This window comes from Osmerus eperlanus, chromosome 10 (assembly GCF_963692335.1).
Source record: "Osmerus eperlanus chromosome 10, fOsmEpe2.1, whole genome shotgun sequence".
In the NCBI taxonomy this organism is placed as follows: domain Eukaryota; kingdom Metazoa; phylum Chordata; class Actinopteri; order Osmeriformes; family Osmeridae; genus Osmerus; species Osmerus eperlanus.
In genome coordinates, this window is record NC_085027.1 from 9,572,725 (window position 1) to 9,588,810 (window position 16,086).

At 39.7% G+C, this 16,086-nt stretch overlaps 2 protein-coding genes across 3 annotated transcripts; one reads left to right on the forward strand and one right to left on the reverse strand.

Moving 5' to 3' along the window:
• Positions 1-417: 417 nt before the first annotated feature.
• bbs4 (Bardet-Biedl syndrome 4) lies at positions 418-10,042 on the reverse strand. The gene is made up of 16 exons (XM_062470788.1): positions 9,920-10,042; positions 8,988-9,030; positions 6,223-6,302; positions 5,681-5,744; positions 5,408-5,519; positions 5,045-5,117; positions 4,915-4,968; positions 4,626-4,753; positions 4,001-4,055; positions 3,782-3,850; positions 3,529-3,681; positions 3,044-3,215; positions 2,719-2,788; positions 2,437-2,575; positions 1,377-1,587; positions 418-1,144 (listed from the first exon to the last, which is right to left on the reverse strand). Exons 1-16 carry the CDS (start codon positions 9,944-9,946, stop codon positions 981-983), a joined length of 1,614 nt encoding a protein of 537 aa, XP_062326772.1. The 5' UTR covers positions 9,947-10,042; the 3' UTR covers positions 418-980.
• A 1,952-nt stretch (positions 10,043-11,994) lies between these two features.
• slc35c1 (solute carrier family 35 member C1) lies at positions 11,995-15,563 on the forward strand. 2 transcript variants are annotated; one of them, XM_062470790.1, is made up of 3 exons: positions 11,995-12,238; positions 12,640-13,145; positions 13,464-15,563. In XM_062470790.1, the coding sequence occupies exons 2-3, from the start codon at positions 12,671-12,673 to the stop codon at positions 14,036-14,038; spliced, it is 1,050 nt and encodes a 349-aa protein (XP_062326774.1). In that variant the 5' UTR covers positions 11,995-12,238; positions 12,640-12,670; the 3' UTR covers positions 14,039-15,563. The 2 variants fall into 2 exon arrangements, with proteins under 2 accessions (XP_062326774.1, XP_062326773.1); XM_062470789.1 differs by having other exon boundaries at positions 11,995-13,145.
• Positions 15,564-16,086: the final 523 nt, after the last annotated feature.

Below are 16,086 nucleotides of genomic sequence, written 5' to 3' on the forward strand. Positions count from 1 at the left end.
AGTTCTCAATTCTCGTTTCTCTAAGGGACCTAGCCTACTGTGTGTTTATGAATACTTAATAGATATTAAATTACTCTGTAATTATTCATGGACATGAAGTATTTTGGACAATTTATGTACACAACACTTCATATGCGTCTTTTTCATCCCAATAAATGTAACAGAATGATCACAAATACTCAAAATTTGATGTCAAATTCAACATCCCTGATAGTCATTGTTGTCTGTGGATCACACAGATTGAATAAGATTTAACTGAGAGTTAACTGAGATCTTAAGTTTTGCTCAGCCTGCATCACGTTAGAAACCAGATTTACATGGCAGTGTTAATACAACACTGCACCATAGTGGCCCATTTCAGCAAAGCGCTTAATCTGAATGTAGTTAAAGCAAAGAAGAAATTACAGACAATTTATCGTGGCTATAAATTAATTAAGATGTGAATCATCTTAATACTTTATTTCTCTACATAAATACATATCTACATAAAACTGCCCATACATAAAAGCAAGAGGAAAGCAGTACTATTCACATCAAACATTGAGCAGCTGCCTGTAGAATATAATCCTCTTACATGTCCTCATCTTACTTATGATTGTCATGTTAAGATATTGAAAGAAGAAAGTCAAGTGATGAATGACAACCTACTTTAGCTACTCTTTGGAAAAGTAATACTTCATACTGTAGTTGACAGCGTGGTGATGGATATCGTCAAAAAAAAACGTCTCAAAATGTTTTGTGAAACCTCTTTGAGCTGCCAGGCTTTGGTCTGCAACGTACTTTTCCAATTTGTAAAATGTATTGTATAGAGAAAACAGCCTCACATGTACCGACTTCAGTACCGACATATGCCTAAAGACTTTTGACTAACTTCTCATGATATAATCCCTCAGTTTTGTGCGCCTCTTCAGTAACATTCAGTAGCTAATGAGCTATCACAGTGCAAAGCTGTGGTGACAGAGGAAGGTTGGCTATCTTGACTAATTCACTTCCACCTTAGACTTACTCTTGCTAGTTTTGGATTTAGGGGGAGGTTTGGCTTCTTCGGCATCAGGGGAGCCGGGGGTGTGGCTGGGGGGGCTGGGGGCAGCCTCCACATCTGGCTCCGGCTCCAGGGGCAGGGATGGGGGCTTGGGGGGGGTTCCTGTACAAGCCAACGATTACAATCAGAACCCTTGATTGGAATTTGACATTTACACAATTTTTACTTGCTACTGATTCAATGTACACGTTTTTACAGGACAGTTAAAGTGTATTGACAGTAAGTGGAACATAAATTGAGTGACCCCTCAATATGAAGCGCTGGTTAGGGTTAAGGTTTAGGATCTTCAACGTTTGTGAATGATGCCTCCACTATGAGCCCAGTAGTACCATACCTGTTGGAAGCTGTATGCTCTTGTTGAAGCTAGCAGCGGAGGACATGGCCTGGCCCAGAGCCTGGTTGGTGCCTAGCGGCTGCTGGGAGCTGGGTGCCTTGGCGGAAGAACCAGAGGTCTTCTTGGACTTGGAATCCTTGGCAGGTTTGGTCCACACCACGCTCTCACCCACCTGCAGGGCAGTCGCCATCTTCTGAGCCATGTCCATTAGCTTAGAAGAAATACAGAATGGAGGTGTTGGGAGTTGGAAAAATGGTTTCCTCCATCAGGATCGAACCCGGGCCCCGGCATTAAGGCCTGAGCCTTATCGGTATACTCTTACCCAATGATTACATTACATTTATTCATTTAGCAGACGCTCTTATCCAGAGCGACTTACAGTAAGTACAGGGACATTCCCCCCGAGGCAAGTAGGGTGAAGTGCCTTGCCCAAGGACACAACGTCATTTTGCACGGCCGGGAATCGACCTGGCAACCTTCAGATTACGAGTCCGACTCCCTAACCGCTCAGCCACCTGACTCCAATGAGCCACCAGGGCCCTGGAGAAAGACTCTAACGTCTGAGGAAACTCTTTACCAAATCTTCCATGGAGTGATATAACAAACGTCATACACTTGAAATGATAAGGACAATGATATAATTGAATTAAACTTAAGCTGGAGCTTCGGTATTACGCTACGGTTACACCTAGCGCGGAAATTCTGCAGTGCGGAAATAGAACGTTCACAGGGCGGATCTTTTATTTAACCGGCTACACTGGACGCGTTGAAGATGAATCCGTTATCTGTTTTGCTGTCTTTGTTTATTTATTTTATAAACCAGTTCATCTGCACCCGTTCATCTGGATCACAGTAACATGGGTAAGTATGAAGTCTACAGTAACCCGTAAATCAAACAAGATTTGTGTAACGTTCAATTTGAGGCAGACATAGTTACCAAGCAACCATCAACGGTCATAAACCATAAACTATTTGATACAAACTTAAACTTAATTGCGTCCTTCTTTAGTATGACCTTCTATAGTAGTAGCTTAAAGACTGTAACTGTGTGTAATGCTACCTCCGGATCAAAATCGGTGTTGCTGTCTTTCAGGAGGTTGACCTTCCTTTCCATTTCCTGGTACTGCTCCAAGGCTGCCTTCTTGTCACCATGATTGTAGAGCAGGATGGCAAAGTTCAGATTGACCAACGGATTGGACCTGAGTAGGAGAGGATGAGGAGGACACTGGTCACAGCAGAAAACAACTCAATAATTGACATTAAATTCCCCCTTTTGGGTCATATTGACAGGGACTGACGGAAGATCAAACTGAATGGGGGAGTTCAACAGGGGGAAACTCACTGGTCTAGAGCTACCGCTTGCTCGTAGGACCGTGTGGCGTTCTCCACATCATCCAGATTGGTCAGAGCCACTGTTGGAGAATTAGATCAAAGAAGTTATACATATCAATGAAGTTATACAATACACTGCCAACTAGAAATCATACAAGTTATTGTCTAACTGTTAGCCTTTTTAAGCATGATCGGTTAAGAACTTTATTATGACATATGTTTTGAGAAAAACGATGCATACTTAAAAAGCTTTGAGTTTAGATTTATTTTCCTAGAGTTCACAAATCAACATCCCACTAAGCGCTAATCTAAACCAGTGTTTCTGACAGGTTTACCAGCCAGCAGCATGTAGAGCTCTCCCAGGCGTGGGTGCAGGTTTGTGGCGGCGCTGAGGAAATGAAAGGCAGAGGCGTACTGCTGCATGGTCAGGTGCACCAGACCCAGGTTGTAAAGCACCTTCCAGTCGAATGGAGACAAGTAGTGGGCTCGTTTCAGACAGCTGATGGCCTGGACAGAGCCATGGTGGAAAATATAATCTGGGTTAATTTTGTAAATGATTGTTACCGTAATATAATACAATGCAGGGTAATGGCTTGAAGACTGCATAGCACAAATAATCAACATAACAGTCTTAAAGCAGGAAACATTACCCATATGTGACAAGTTATCCATCTGTGACTTTAATTAAAGAATTTAAGTATTCCAAACATGGTCTGACCCCTGATCGACCAGACAATGTAGCTAAGAAAAATTACAGAATTTTGGTGATGCAGTATTGTATACGGTGCTTATTATTGATTATCAGAAGAGCACTACTCACTGCAACGTATTTCTTCTTGCCGAAGAAGCACATGCCAATGTTGTTCCAGAGGGGAGGACTCTCAGGCACAGAGTAGGCTGCCACGCGATACTTGTTCATGGCTACGTCAAAATCCCCGTGGGTCTGCATCATACTACCAGCAGCTAAGATGGCCTTGGAAGAGCATATATACACATACAAGTATGAACCATGAACAGAAAAAGCCTCATCAGCATTGTGTTCTGGTGTTGTAAAACTAGTGTTGTCAACCTACAGTGTAGTTGTTCGGGTCATAGGTCAGGGCGTTTCCGAGATGCTCAAATGCTTTCTGGTATTTCCCAAGCTGTGAAATTGTGAAAATGGTTAATAAAGGAGTTACAGTAAGAAATTGGAAATGTCAGTTTCAGTCATGAATGAACTCCATGTTTATGACTAACTTGCAAAATGTTGTCCTATCGGGAAATTTTTTACTGCTGTGCTGTCCGTGACTTACTTGCAGATACAACAGTCCAAGAGTTGTCAGCAAGTCAGTATTTTCAGGGCAGTACCTAAGAAATGAAAGAAGTAGACATTTCATATGAAACTTAACCTTCCATTTGAAAGAATTAAGCATAATACCATTAGTGTAGAGGAATTGTACAAATTTGGATAATCTGAATATTTAATGGTCTCGAATCAGCACAATTGCTAAGTATTAATGGTGACTGGAGGGGATGATTTAGCTGAGAGAAAGAGAGAGAGAAAGAGAGAGAGAGAGACAGAGTGAGAGAATTGTGTATATGTTCTCAGTGGTTTGTCTCATTAAAATCAACCCTTGCACTGAGAGTTGATTAATTCAGTTGGTCTCAATGAGGTGGCAATAACGAGCACAAAGACAATTTTTGTACTCCATTGGCCTAAATATTTAAAGTCAAACAATAACTTTTATATTGTTTTAAAACAAGGTCATGGGTGACATACTAAGATATTGCCTGGGGAGAAGTTACTGAATTTAGCTGTACTGGAATTAAGTAAAATAGTATTAGAATAGTGTGAAGACGGTGTAGACAGGATATCTCACGTCACGAAATGCAATAGCTTTTCATATATTATTTAACATTTTCCAAACTTGTACTTACTCCACTGCATTCTTGTACACCTCAATGGCCTTGTCTGTGTCACCAGCTAGCAGGTGGACCTTTCCCAACATCATGAAGGTCTTGTCATGTTTATTCAATTGCAGCGCCAAGTTCAACCTCTCTTCTGCCTAGGACCCAAGACACATCTGCTAATATACATCTGCAGATAACTTGGTTCTAGTCTCTACTAGAGGTCCTTTCTTTAAGCATGCCCACAAACTTGAAGCTGTTAATCCTCATGACTTCAATGTGCACCAATGATGCTAATCAACCACCCCTTCATACTTACGTTTTGGAAGTCTTTAATGAAGGAATAGCAAACCCCCAGATTGTGGTTGACCTCCTGTGTTAAGACAACATATCAAATAAACCACGTAGCCTGACCACAGAACATGCACTGAGTAGCCCATTTCTCTTACCCAGTCCTTGTCATTTAAACGTCCAGCTTCATGATAAACCTCAATGGCTGCCTTGTGCTTACCCAGCAGAAACCTGGAGAAAGAAATGGCCAACCCAACAAAATATGAGCCTAAAGGAACAAACGATTCTTCAAGCAACAGGGCCAAAGCATGGTACAAACTCCAAAATGACTGCAATGTATTAACCCAAAGGAAGAGAAACATCGGAGACTGGATGGGCCTCAGATTAAATATTGAGAAAAAACTTTTGTGCACTAATAATCATTGTCATTACGTTCTAATTTGCTGTCTTAGTTTTGTGATCCAAGCATAGGGGATGTGTGTGTGTGTTGGGGGGGGGGTGAGGGGGGTGAGGATGCTCACAGTGATCTGGCTACTTGTTTGAGGTTGTCAGGACTGGTGGGATTGAGAATGGAACAGCTCTGGAACAGCTCAAGGGACTGCTGGATCTGCCCCTCGAGGCGTAAGATTAGTGCTTTAGTAAAAAAGAAAAATAGGCTTTTTATTTGCACAAACACACTGTAAATCATAGCATGTGATATAGGGAGATAGAGCTTGGAGTAGTAGTTTATACTCTTAGCTTTAATTGCAACTGTTGTATGCTGTTTTGTCACGGTGACACGGTCTGTGTCTTACCTTGAACATATATGGCATATTCACACATGCCATGGCTCTCCTGGAGCTGGTCTTTAATGATCGCCTTTGGTAAACACACAGATTGCAAGATTGTTATCCTAGCACAGGTCTGAAACAATCTCTATAATTTGTGAGAACCAGGTTTTGGAATCCACGTTTCACTACACCAAATAGAATGAAAAAGTCATAGTTGCTTTTTTTTTTACTTCAACCCCTCAAACTATTTGTCTACAGAAATACCAGGAACAGCTGATGAACAAGTTAAAGATAAATGCCATGGTATTTTTTAATGATTGATAGTGGCTGTTTGAAACTGGTGATTACATCCCCATCCTCACAGCAGCCCACCTCATTAGACTACACTGAGATAGAACTGCCTTTGTGACTAAGGAAGAGGGACCCATTGATGCCAAGTATCCATTATTCCCCACACTGTCTGTCTGGTAGGGCTGAAGGGTCAGTTTGACACAAAACACATCAAGGTGGTGACCATGGAATGACACAGGGACCTTGCCATCAGGAGAGCCTGCAAGGGAGCCTACCTTGCAAGTCTCATAGTCCTTTCTAATGTAGTGCAAGTGGATGAGCCAGTTCCTCCTTTCCAGAATTGGAAATTCTGGAGCTGAGAAGAGACAGAGAATTAATTCATTTTTTTCAGAGGAATATATTTTTTCAAACCTAAAAATTCGCTTTTTAAAGTAAAGGTCCATTCACATAACAAGGCAATATGGCCTACTGTATCATTTTCACAATAAAATAGTTGAGAACATGTTCTTCAATTATAATAATTCAACTGAATGTATCCACTCTACAATAACAATGCTGTGAATATGTATCAGCTTCTGAAACTGTAATTCCTGTGTCCGTATGGGTAACTGATACACATTAAACCTTTTGTGGACAAATAGGCTAATGGGAGGAAAGATCTACTTTCATGTCTCCAATTTAATTAAAATAGCATATGTTAGCTGCAGTCACAGAATCTTAGTAATAGCATAACTAATTGATAAAGACAAGGAGTATCTCTTTCGGAGTCTGCACAAGGTTAAGATATGCTCCAAGTTGCCCAGGTAACCCTTCTATTACAAGCTTAGTTCTCAAGGCAGCACCACTGGGGCTTTTGATATGCTAAAGACAGTAAGACATATTGAACAGAACAGGCAACTTAATACAAAGGTTGCTCTCGTAAGTCAGGAAACCTCATGAGTCACACCATACACTGAACACTTTTTCTAGTCTTTCTTCAGGCAGAACACAGTATTGCATTCAAGCACACATTCAAAATAGTGACTTTAATTTCAGTAATCAGTGTTATCTTGGTTCTACCTGTGGGAGAGAAATCTATAGTTGAGTCAATTGCTGATATTAGGATGTTAGCTGATGTACTGCCTTTAGAAAGGCTATGATTTACACTAAAGCTCACCTCTGTTTTGATCTCCCAGGCCTTAAGTCTGGGATTCAGTGTCTCGCAGTAAAAACTGGAAAAGGATGCTGATCCTCTCCAACCCCAACACAGAGTAGGAAAAGTGCTTAGATTTTCTCATATTTGGCACATCAGAATTGCAATATCCCTATTTGTAGACTTAATCCGCTCTCCTCCTGCTGAGACAGCAATAATATTCTTGTCTCTAGATTTCAGCTGGGCCCTGTGGCACTTAAAGTCCTAATTTACAAAGCTGGGCAGCTTTGGAGAAGAGAGCGGGATTCATGTGTGACAAGTCTTCCAATAACAATAAAGGGGAGATGGCGACAAGTAAGTGGCAACCCAGCATGAAACCTCCCAAAATATAGCTTTGTAGAAGGTTCTATCCCCAACATGTTGGATTTCTCTCTTTGTGTGCGACCTAGCTAAAGCAATGGTTGAATTTGCCATTCTGTTCACAGAAACAATCTGGCACAGAAGATGCATTTAGAACAGAACACTTAAGAAACAGCTGATGGAATGAAAGGTATGGAGCAAATCCACAACTTGCCACCTCATGGAAAAATATGTAGAAATGGACTATAGAAAGGTAACATTTGAAATTAGGTGCTTTCCTCATATTTACAGCATTTTTTGTTTCAAGTGGCCCTAAGGGAGACAATAGAGTTCAATTAATTTCCAGTTGGACATAGGTCAATTCCAACAGCCCCAATCTTTCCCAATAGTATTTGACTTTGTACTCTCACATACTGGCAACACATAGGGTGTAGAGGTGTATTCATTGATATACAATATTGTACTCAAGTATATTTTTTTAAATGCTGGATTAAGCAACATTATTACTGCTTGCAGGTTGAGGGTGCCCTCTGGTGGATACGAAGTATGTTGAAACGGTGGGATGCTAGATGTATGATACACTATATAAACAAAGGTATTGGACACATTACACCTACATGAGCTTTTATGACATTCCATAAATATCCATACAAATTTCATGGATAGCATTCCCAGAAGAAAGGCAGCTGTTATAGCCACATGGGGGAGGGGGGCAACTCCATATTGCCTGTAGTTTTGGAATGAGAGGTACAAGAAACTCATATACCGTATTTTCCGGACTATAAATCCCTCCAGAGTATAAATCGCATCAGTCAAAAAATGCATCATGAAGAGGAAAAAAACATATATAAATCGCATTTATTTAGAATACAAAATCCAAGACCAAGAACAGACATTTAATCTGTAAAGGCAAATTATTCAACCACACAATAGCATACAGAAAAACAGGCTGAATAGGTGTCTGGTATGTTAACGTAACAATTAACAGTTATTCAGCTACACAATAGCATAAAGAACATACCTGGGGGGCTGAATAGGCAAAATTAACATGACAAGCCAGTGAGTCCAACAAGCAAGTTACCGGTAAACTAGTTAAGTTACCGGTAAATTCACCAAGCTCCCGATCTCATTCCACGGTTGTAGACAGTGTTTACTCGTTGGTTCATGTCAGTCAGTATGAATAAACATTTTAAAACATGTCAAATTATATATATTTTGATATATAAGTCGCACTTGACTATAAATCGCAGGACCAGCCAAACTATGAAAAAAAGTGTGACTTATAGTCTGGAAAATACGGTAGGTGTGATGGTCAGATGTACCAATACTTTTGTCCATACAGATTAGTGAATTTTGTGCAATGGTAGATTTTTTTGGTAGAAATGTGAACTTACTTCTATGACAATCGATATGGCTAACTACTGATGCAAGGGCTAAAATAAAATCATAGGGCTCATCGCAAAGCCTAACACATGCAAGCCTAGAGTATAACATTCACAACAAAAAGTGTCTACTCTGTCTACTTAGCCCATGTTTCAGCACGCTTACCTTTAGGGGCCCTTCGCTTTTTGGGTTCAGTGGCCATTGGTAGCTAAAAAAAAGTAGTATTTGTTTTATTGCAGTGGACAGAGACACCATGTATAGGCAACCTGGTACAAACCATTCAGGTGGCAGGAAAATGAACTTCGTGAACTTCAGTTTAACTATGTATTTGCATGATAAACACTTGTGAACAACTGGTAGTAAGCATATTAGGTTGTTTTCTGGACGGTCAATGTGTCTACATTTAGTCCTAGCAGCATACCTGTCAATGTCAATACATTATTAGGGGGTCAGATGACTGAGCGGATACGCTCTGGTTAAGAGCGTCTGATAAATGACTAAATGTAAATGTTATGCAATTAGTCTACTTCACCGTCCACTGGAGGCTTGCACTGTTCACAAACTGGAAGATTTCTTAGAAGATTAGCTAGTTTAGCTCTAGTTAGCTCACTACCCTAATCTACATTAGTTGGGCTTGGCTGGCTAGCTAAATAAGATAGCCACGTTAATTGTTGCAAACCTTCGACCCAGCTAGTATGTGTGATTGATTACTTGCTAGTAACTAGTGAGCTAGAAACATAGTTTCTGCAAAATTAAATGTTTTAACCACAGTAGGTTACGAAACGACGTCTTGTTTGACAGGGGCGAGATAGCATGCTATCCAGTTAGTACAGTACAGTAGTTAAGTGTTAGTGGGTAAGGGATTACTGTTGGTACAGTACAGTAGTTAGCTCTAGCTAGCTACATAGCACACTGTAGTAGCTAGAGCTAGCTAGCTATTTAGCAAGCCAATGTCAGCAGCGAATGTTGAATAAATGGTTTGCTTGCTGACAATCAATTTCTCAACTTTGCTCCGACAATAGGTTTAATACAGTGATACTAGCCAGCAAACTCATTGTGCTCACAAGACAGACAATCCATGCACTTTTGTCACTCACCAATGATGTGTTCTCCTCCTCTGCCATCTTGACAGTGCGAATGCAAAGGATAAACAGGATGTTGCTATGGAAACACCACGCTTTGTATGTGCTCAAAACGAGGCCAAAAGTATTGCAAATGCGTGTAGGACCATAGATATAAACAAAATTATATATATCTATGTGTAGGACGATCCACAAATGTAAAACGTGTTCCACAAATGTAAAACGTGTTCCACAAATGTAAAACTGGTTCCGCAAATGTAAATTGCTTTCCACAAATGTAAATCAAGATCCACCAATCACATTTAGATTTGCCTTAAGAGTTTTTTTCGAACTACATATTTGCAATACATTTTCAATGGGATCCCGTAAAATTGGTGCCATAAAGCTTTGCAAATAGGGCCATAAAAAGCTGAACTTAAATCATGTGACTTTTGGCACTGATTTTAAGCACGTGACTTTTGGCACCGATTTGACGCTAGGGTCATAGGCCTACACTCTAAAAAATGCTGGGTTGAAAACAACCCAGGTTGGGTAGTTTCCAACCCAGCGGCTGGTTAAATATAGGACAGAACACACGTTGGGTTAAACCCAGCACAATGGGTTGACCATTTAACCCAGCATGTTGGGTTGATCATTCAACCCAAATATGGTTCATATTGACTAGAAGGCTGGGTTAATTTGACCTCATCAATGGGTTAAATGCTGGGTTTAAAACTACGCATTTTGGGTTGTTTCCAACCCAGCAGCTGGTTAAATATAGGACAGAACACGTTGGGTTAAACTAGATGGGTTGACCATTTAACCCAGAATGTTGGGTTGATCATTCAACGCCTCAATGCCTAGCTAGCATTACCTGAACAAGCTGTATAGCAAAAAGAAGCACATACAACTATTTAAATTGAATCATAAACACGGAGAAAACATAACGTTGTTAGAAACTGTTTAATGTACTGTAGACTACCTTTTCTATTTGTATCATCATCCACTTTTGGCGCCTTCACGAACGAACAGCCAGTCGTTAGCTAGCTAGACTAACTAGTACAGTACTTAGAGCTACAGTACAGTAAGGTAAACAGTCAAAAAGCAGCTAGCTAGGTGCAAATAAAAACTCCTTAAAACAAATTGTTTGCAGTACAGTACGTTTATTTCGGTGGGGTTATTCTGTATAGTTAAAATTTGCCTCGTTGGCTAGACTAGTAAATGTAGACTAAGTTAGCCGGTTGCAAACTGAGGTACTGTAACGGCTAATATCCCCAACAACACCTAAGCTAGGACTCGGAGAATCTCACCATTCAGTTGCTGCAAGAAATTTGGCTACACCGCCGGACTAGTATTTTTGCTGTCCCTAGTCTTGGTAGGTAGGCTACAACAGATATAACCCTTTAGTAAATGAGCAAAATATGTCCCTGCCGTTGTGCGTGGACCCTGCTGACAGTACAAAACTTAAGAGCCGTTGAGAAGACCGTTGACAAAGTTAAGTTTATGCTGCAGATAAACCAGCAGCTGGGTTAAAGTGAGGCAGGCGCTGGGTAAGGTACCAGGTGACGTAGGGGTGAAAGAGAGGAGGAGGACAATCTGCATTGTTTCAACTGTTGCCGAAAATGACCCAGCCACTAACCCAGCGGCTGGGCTGCACAACAACTACCCAGCACCATGGAAATAACCCAACAAAATGACCCAACAGGCTCAACCCAGCGTTTGGGTAGAAAAAATAACACAGCATTTTTTAGAGTGTAACAGGGCCTATGAACAGGTATTTGCGAAACACGTTTACATTTGTGGACCTCAAATGTAAACGTGTTTCGCAAATATAAAACTGGTTCCGCAAATGTAAAACACGTTCCACAAATGTAAAACCGTTTCCAAATGTCTTTGTCAAGTAGTCAGTTGCGTAACTTTTGGTGCTCCAAGTCGGGCGTCTAAAAGTCACTCCTTTTCATCAATGTAATTGGTAGGCTATATTAGTAGACTACATTTTCAATCTAGCACGACGTTTCATTCTTCGTTCATAGTGTGAAAATAGATACATACAGGACATATACCTGTAGTCTGCAAATGGAAACTAGGCTATGAAAACGCCTGGGAGAGCAACAAGGAGGCCATCCCTCGTTCAGATCCGGATGAACCTGCCAGGCTGCCACATAGGCAGAATATCTGGACAAACAACAAAGAGGCAACCACCTTGTCATGCTATCTGCGACACTGCAAACACCTCTTGAAGGAATAGGTGGAGCTGGATTGTCAATATAGGGCGAATTCGATATTTAGGCTACTTCCTTATTCGCCTGTGTGTGGATGCAGTCGATCGATGGACAAGGATTTTCTATTTTGAAGGTAGACTCATAATTTGTTTCGAGTTAATTTACTCACTAATCGATAAGATTAGATTGCTTCTATTTGTAAATAAACTATACGACGATTTACAGACAGTGCCATAAGCATGCACCTTAAGTTGATGATAGCCAACTTTTCATTTTTATAACTTTGTTCCAGCATTGTTGTTGCATCATGTGATTTATTTTCTAAATAATAAAAGCATGAAGATCTGCGAATATCCCACATTTTCGTCGTGGGTCTTTTAAAAGAATAAGTCCCGGAAGTTGTCATATAATTAGAGGATGGCGCTTGGTTGTGCGTATCCGATAAGTCGAAGGAGATGTTGTTACGTTGTCATGTAGGCTAATGTTACTGTTTTTATGACTTACATTTGATCTCTTTCTCTCAACCATGAACAGGATTGTGCTGAAACGCTCGAAAATTCTCAGAATGGCATTCGCTGACTCGAATACGATGGGAGGTAGCGAAGAGACATTTTTATTTAGGGCTATAAAAATTGCCGCCGTGGTAGCACTTTATTGGTTCATTTCAATTACTATGGTTTTTCTTAATAATTATCTTCTCGACAGTAACGAATTGGATGCACCTTTGTTTGTAACATTTTATCAGTGTTTTGTCACAGTGGGGCTCTGTTGGGTCATGCAATTTTTTTCCAAATTGTGTCCTGGATTGATCGACTTCCCTTCAGTCAAATTTGACTTGAAGATTTCCAGGGAGGTTCTACCATTGTCTGTTGTCTTTATTTCAATGATAACATTTAACAATCTGTGCCTCAAATACGTCGGAGTAGCTTTCTACACCATTGGACGTTCTCTATCTACTGTGTTCAATGTACTTCTGTCCTACGTTATCTTGAAGCAGACCACGTCTTTCAAAGCCATTCTGTGCTGTGGAATCATTCTAGGTAAGTCAGCTACCACTTTGTATTCATTGAAAGCGATATCAGAGAATGTTTAATATAGACATTAATATGTCTAATAATAAAACAGGCTCTGGCGATATCCTATAGCCCATGCAATATAGTAAGACTGAAATGCGTTAACTCGGTCTAAGAGGACCCAAGGTGACTGTAGCCTACCATTTCCCTCAGTTGCACCTACAATACCTTTACTCGTCTTAGTAGCGTGCAATATGTATCATTACACGTAGCTTATCCTTGATATTTGATCGAGGTTGACTTAAATATGTCTTCTGTGGTTTGTTCTATTTTTATTTGTTTTAGGTGGTTTCTGGCTTGGTGTGGACCAAGAAGGTGCAGCAGGTTCTCTCTCATGGTTGGGTGTCTTTTTTGGAGTTTTAGCCAGTGCCTGTGTCTCACTTAATGCCATATACACCAAGAAGGTGATGCCTGCTGTGGATGGGAACATCTGGAAGCTGTCTTACTACAACAATATCAATGCTTGTATCCTCTTTCTTCCGCTAATCCTCATTTTTGGAGAGTTTCAACAAATTACAAGATTCAGCGGCCTTGGCGACCTAAAGTTCTGGGGCATGATGACAGTTGGGGGTGTGTTTGGGTTTGCTATTGGCTATGTCACTGGTCTACAGATCAAGTTCACCAGCCCACTCACACACAATGTGTCAGGGACCGCCAAAGCCTGTGTACAGACAGTCCTAGCGGTGGTCTATAACTCATCCACAAAGAGTATGTTGTGGTGGACTAGTAATATGATGGTTCTTGGAGGTTCCTCTTCTTACACGTGGGTCAAAAGCATGGAAATGAAGAAGGTTGAAGTTCCTTTGGACTCTACTAAAGAGAAACTGTTGGAGGGGGAAAAACCTGATCCTGGGGTGTAGTTGCGGGACAGAACCTCTGGGACTACAATGAATAAATAATGTATTAAAGTGGTACGGTTTTTAGGATGTCTCTTTAGTAATCACAATGTTCAAGTGCTTTTTTTAAATTCCTGCACACAAATGGGAATTTTGGAAAGCCATGGTGTTCCATTGTTATGACACTTTTATATCTTTCTTTGGTTTATATGGCTTGGGACCTCTATGGCTTTGGACCTCTATGGCTTGGGACCAAGATTTATTCCAATTAGTTTGGTCAAAACATTCTATTGTCATAGAAGTATTTAGAAAATTCTGTTGTCATATCATAATTCACTGTCAACTGTGAACACATCAGGTAAAATAGAAAAAAGGAGCTAGACTGTGGAACATAATTTATTTTGAGTCATAGTTGGAAGGAACAATATTCTGAAACTGCAACTAAGAATATGAATGTACATGACTTTGGTTTCAACCATAATTGCTTTAATTTCAATAATCTTGTCAAATGTTACTGGAATGCAAGACAGTGCTACATTGTGTCAAATACACTGGGGAAATTACAAATGGTATGTATTTCAAGATTTTTGTCATTTTATGATCGTTTGGGGTAATCAAACTGCTCACGTACCAGTTGTATAACGTAGATGGTTATCTCCTATATCTGGATTTTATACACAATTGCAATTAAGTGCAAGCAGACTTCATGACGATTGAAAGCCGTATTTGTGGAGAAGAGACATTTTACCAGATAAGTGCCTGTTCTTTTTGCACTCTGCTTTAAAAAAGCTTTTTTTTCTTTCTTACTAGTCTACACACAGCGCCTTACTGACAAAATAAAACTGATGTTTTAAAGATGTTTGCACAAGAAGGTATACCACTGAGTACAGTAACAGTCATGTTTGGCTACATATGTTTTGTTCAAGTGTGACCCATCAGCATCACACAACTCCTGGTATTATCTTAAAATCTGTCATTCTCCCAGACTGACACACAAATACTTCAACGTGTCTGTATAATAATTTAGTTGATTAGAAAGTATTCCTTACTGTGTTTGAGTAATTAAGAGGTGAAATCCGAGTTGCAAAATGTTTTTTTTAACGTTTTTTTACTTTGTCTATAAAGGTTTCTATGTGTTGATGGGCAATACATATCCAATAGTCCATTTTTATTCAGGCTATAAAGTTACTTTTTTAGAGTGTAGATTTTCTATAGGCACTGTATGTATGATGTGGTTTTGAAATAGGTGTATAAATAACTGAAGGACATAACAGAAGATGAATCCTATATAAATTACATAGAAGAATAGCGATATAGAAAGAGGGGCAAGGCGAGGATTCAACGATGTCTAAATTAAATGTTGGCATATTTGAGTTATAATAGATACATGTTTCATCTTTTGAACTCTATCATTATTTTTATATTTAATGTGAGTTTATTTAACATTTTATAACGGAGCCAATTAGGAAATTACAATCATGTTTTAACAAAACCAAACATCCAACATACCTCAAGTAATACATCACAACATAAAACATTTTAATCAATAGTTCCAAAGGGTTTCTAGTTATTATTTTGTTTAGGATGAATTCCACAAGAATGTAAGCAACTTAGGTTAAGATACAAAACGTCAATATAACAACCTTTTTATTTATTTATTATTATGTAGGTTCTACACAGTGAAATAAATGACATATTTTTCTAAGGGTCTCTTATGTTGTACAATATTACTGTAGATATTGCAAAATGATTAGGCACTGGTAGTCATTTTCTAACTGTGGTTTTCTTAAATATGCTGTATATTTTACTCTAGTCAATAATTGAGCTTTTTGTGAACATTCCAATAATAAACTTTGTTGCAAATATAAAACCTTTGTGTTTCAATAAGGATTATCAAATAGTTTAGAGGGTACTGCATCAGGTTTTCCCCACTGATAGGGAACCTTAGAGGAGACTTTATCATATTTGTTCACACATAGGGGCACCCTAGAGGGCACTGCCTCACGTTTTTTCCACTGGTAGGGCCATCTAGAAGGGGCTTTCTCATGTTTTCTTGCACACTGGGCAACAGG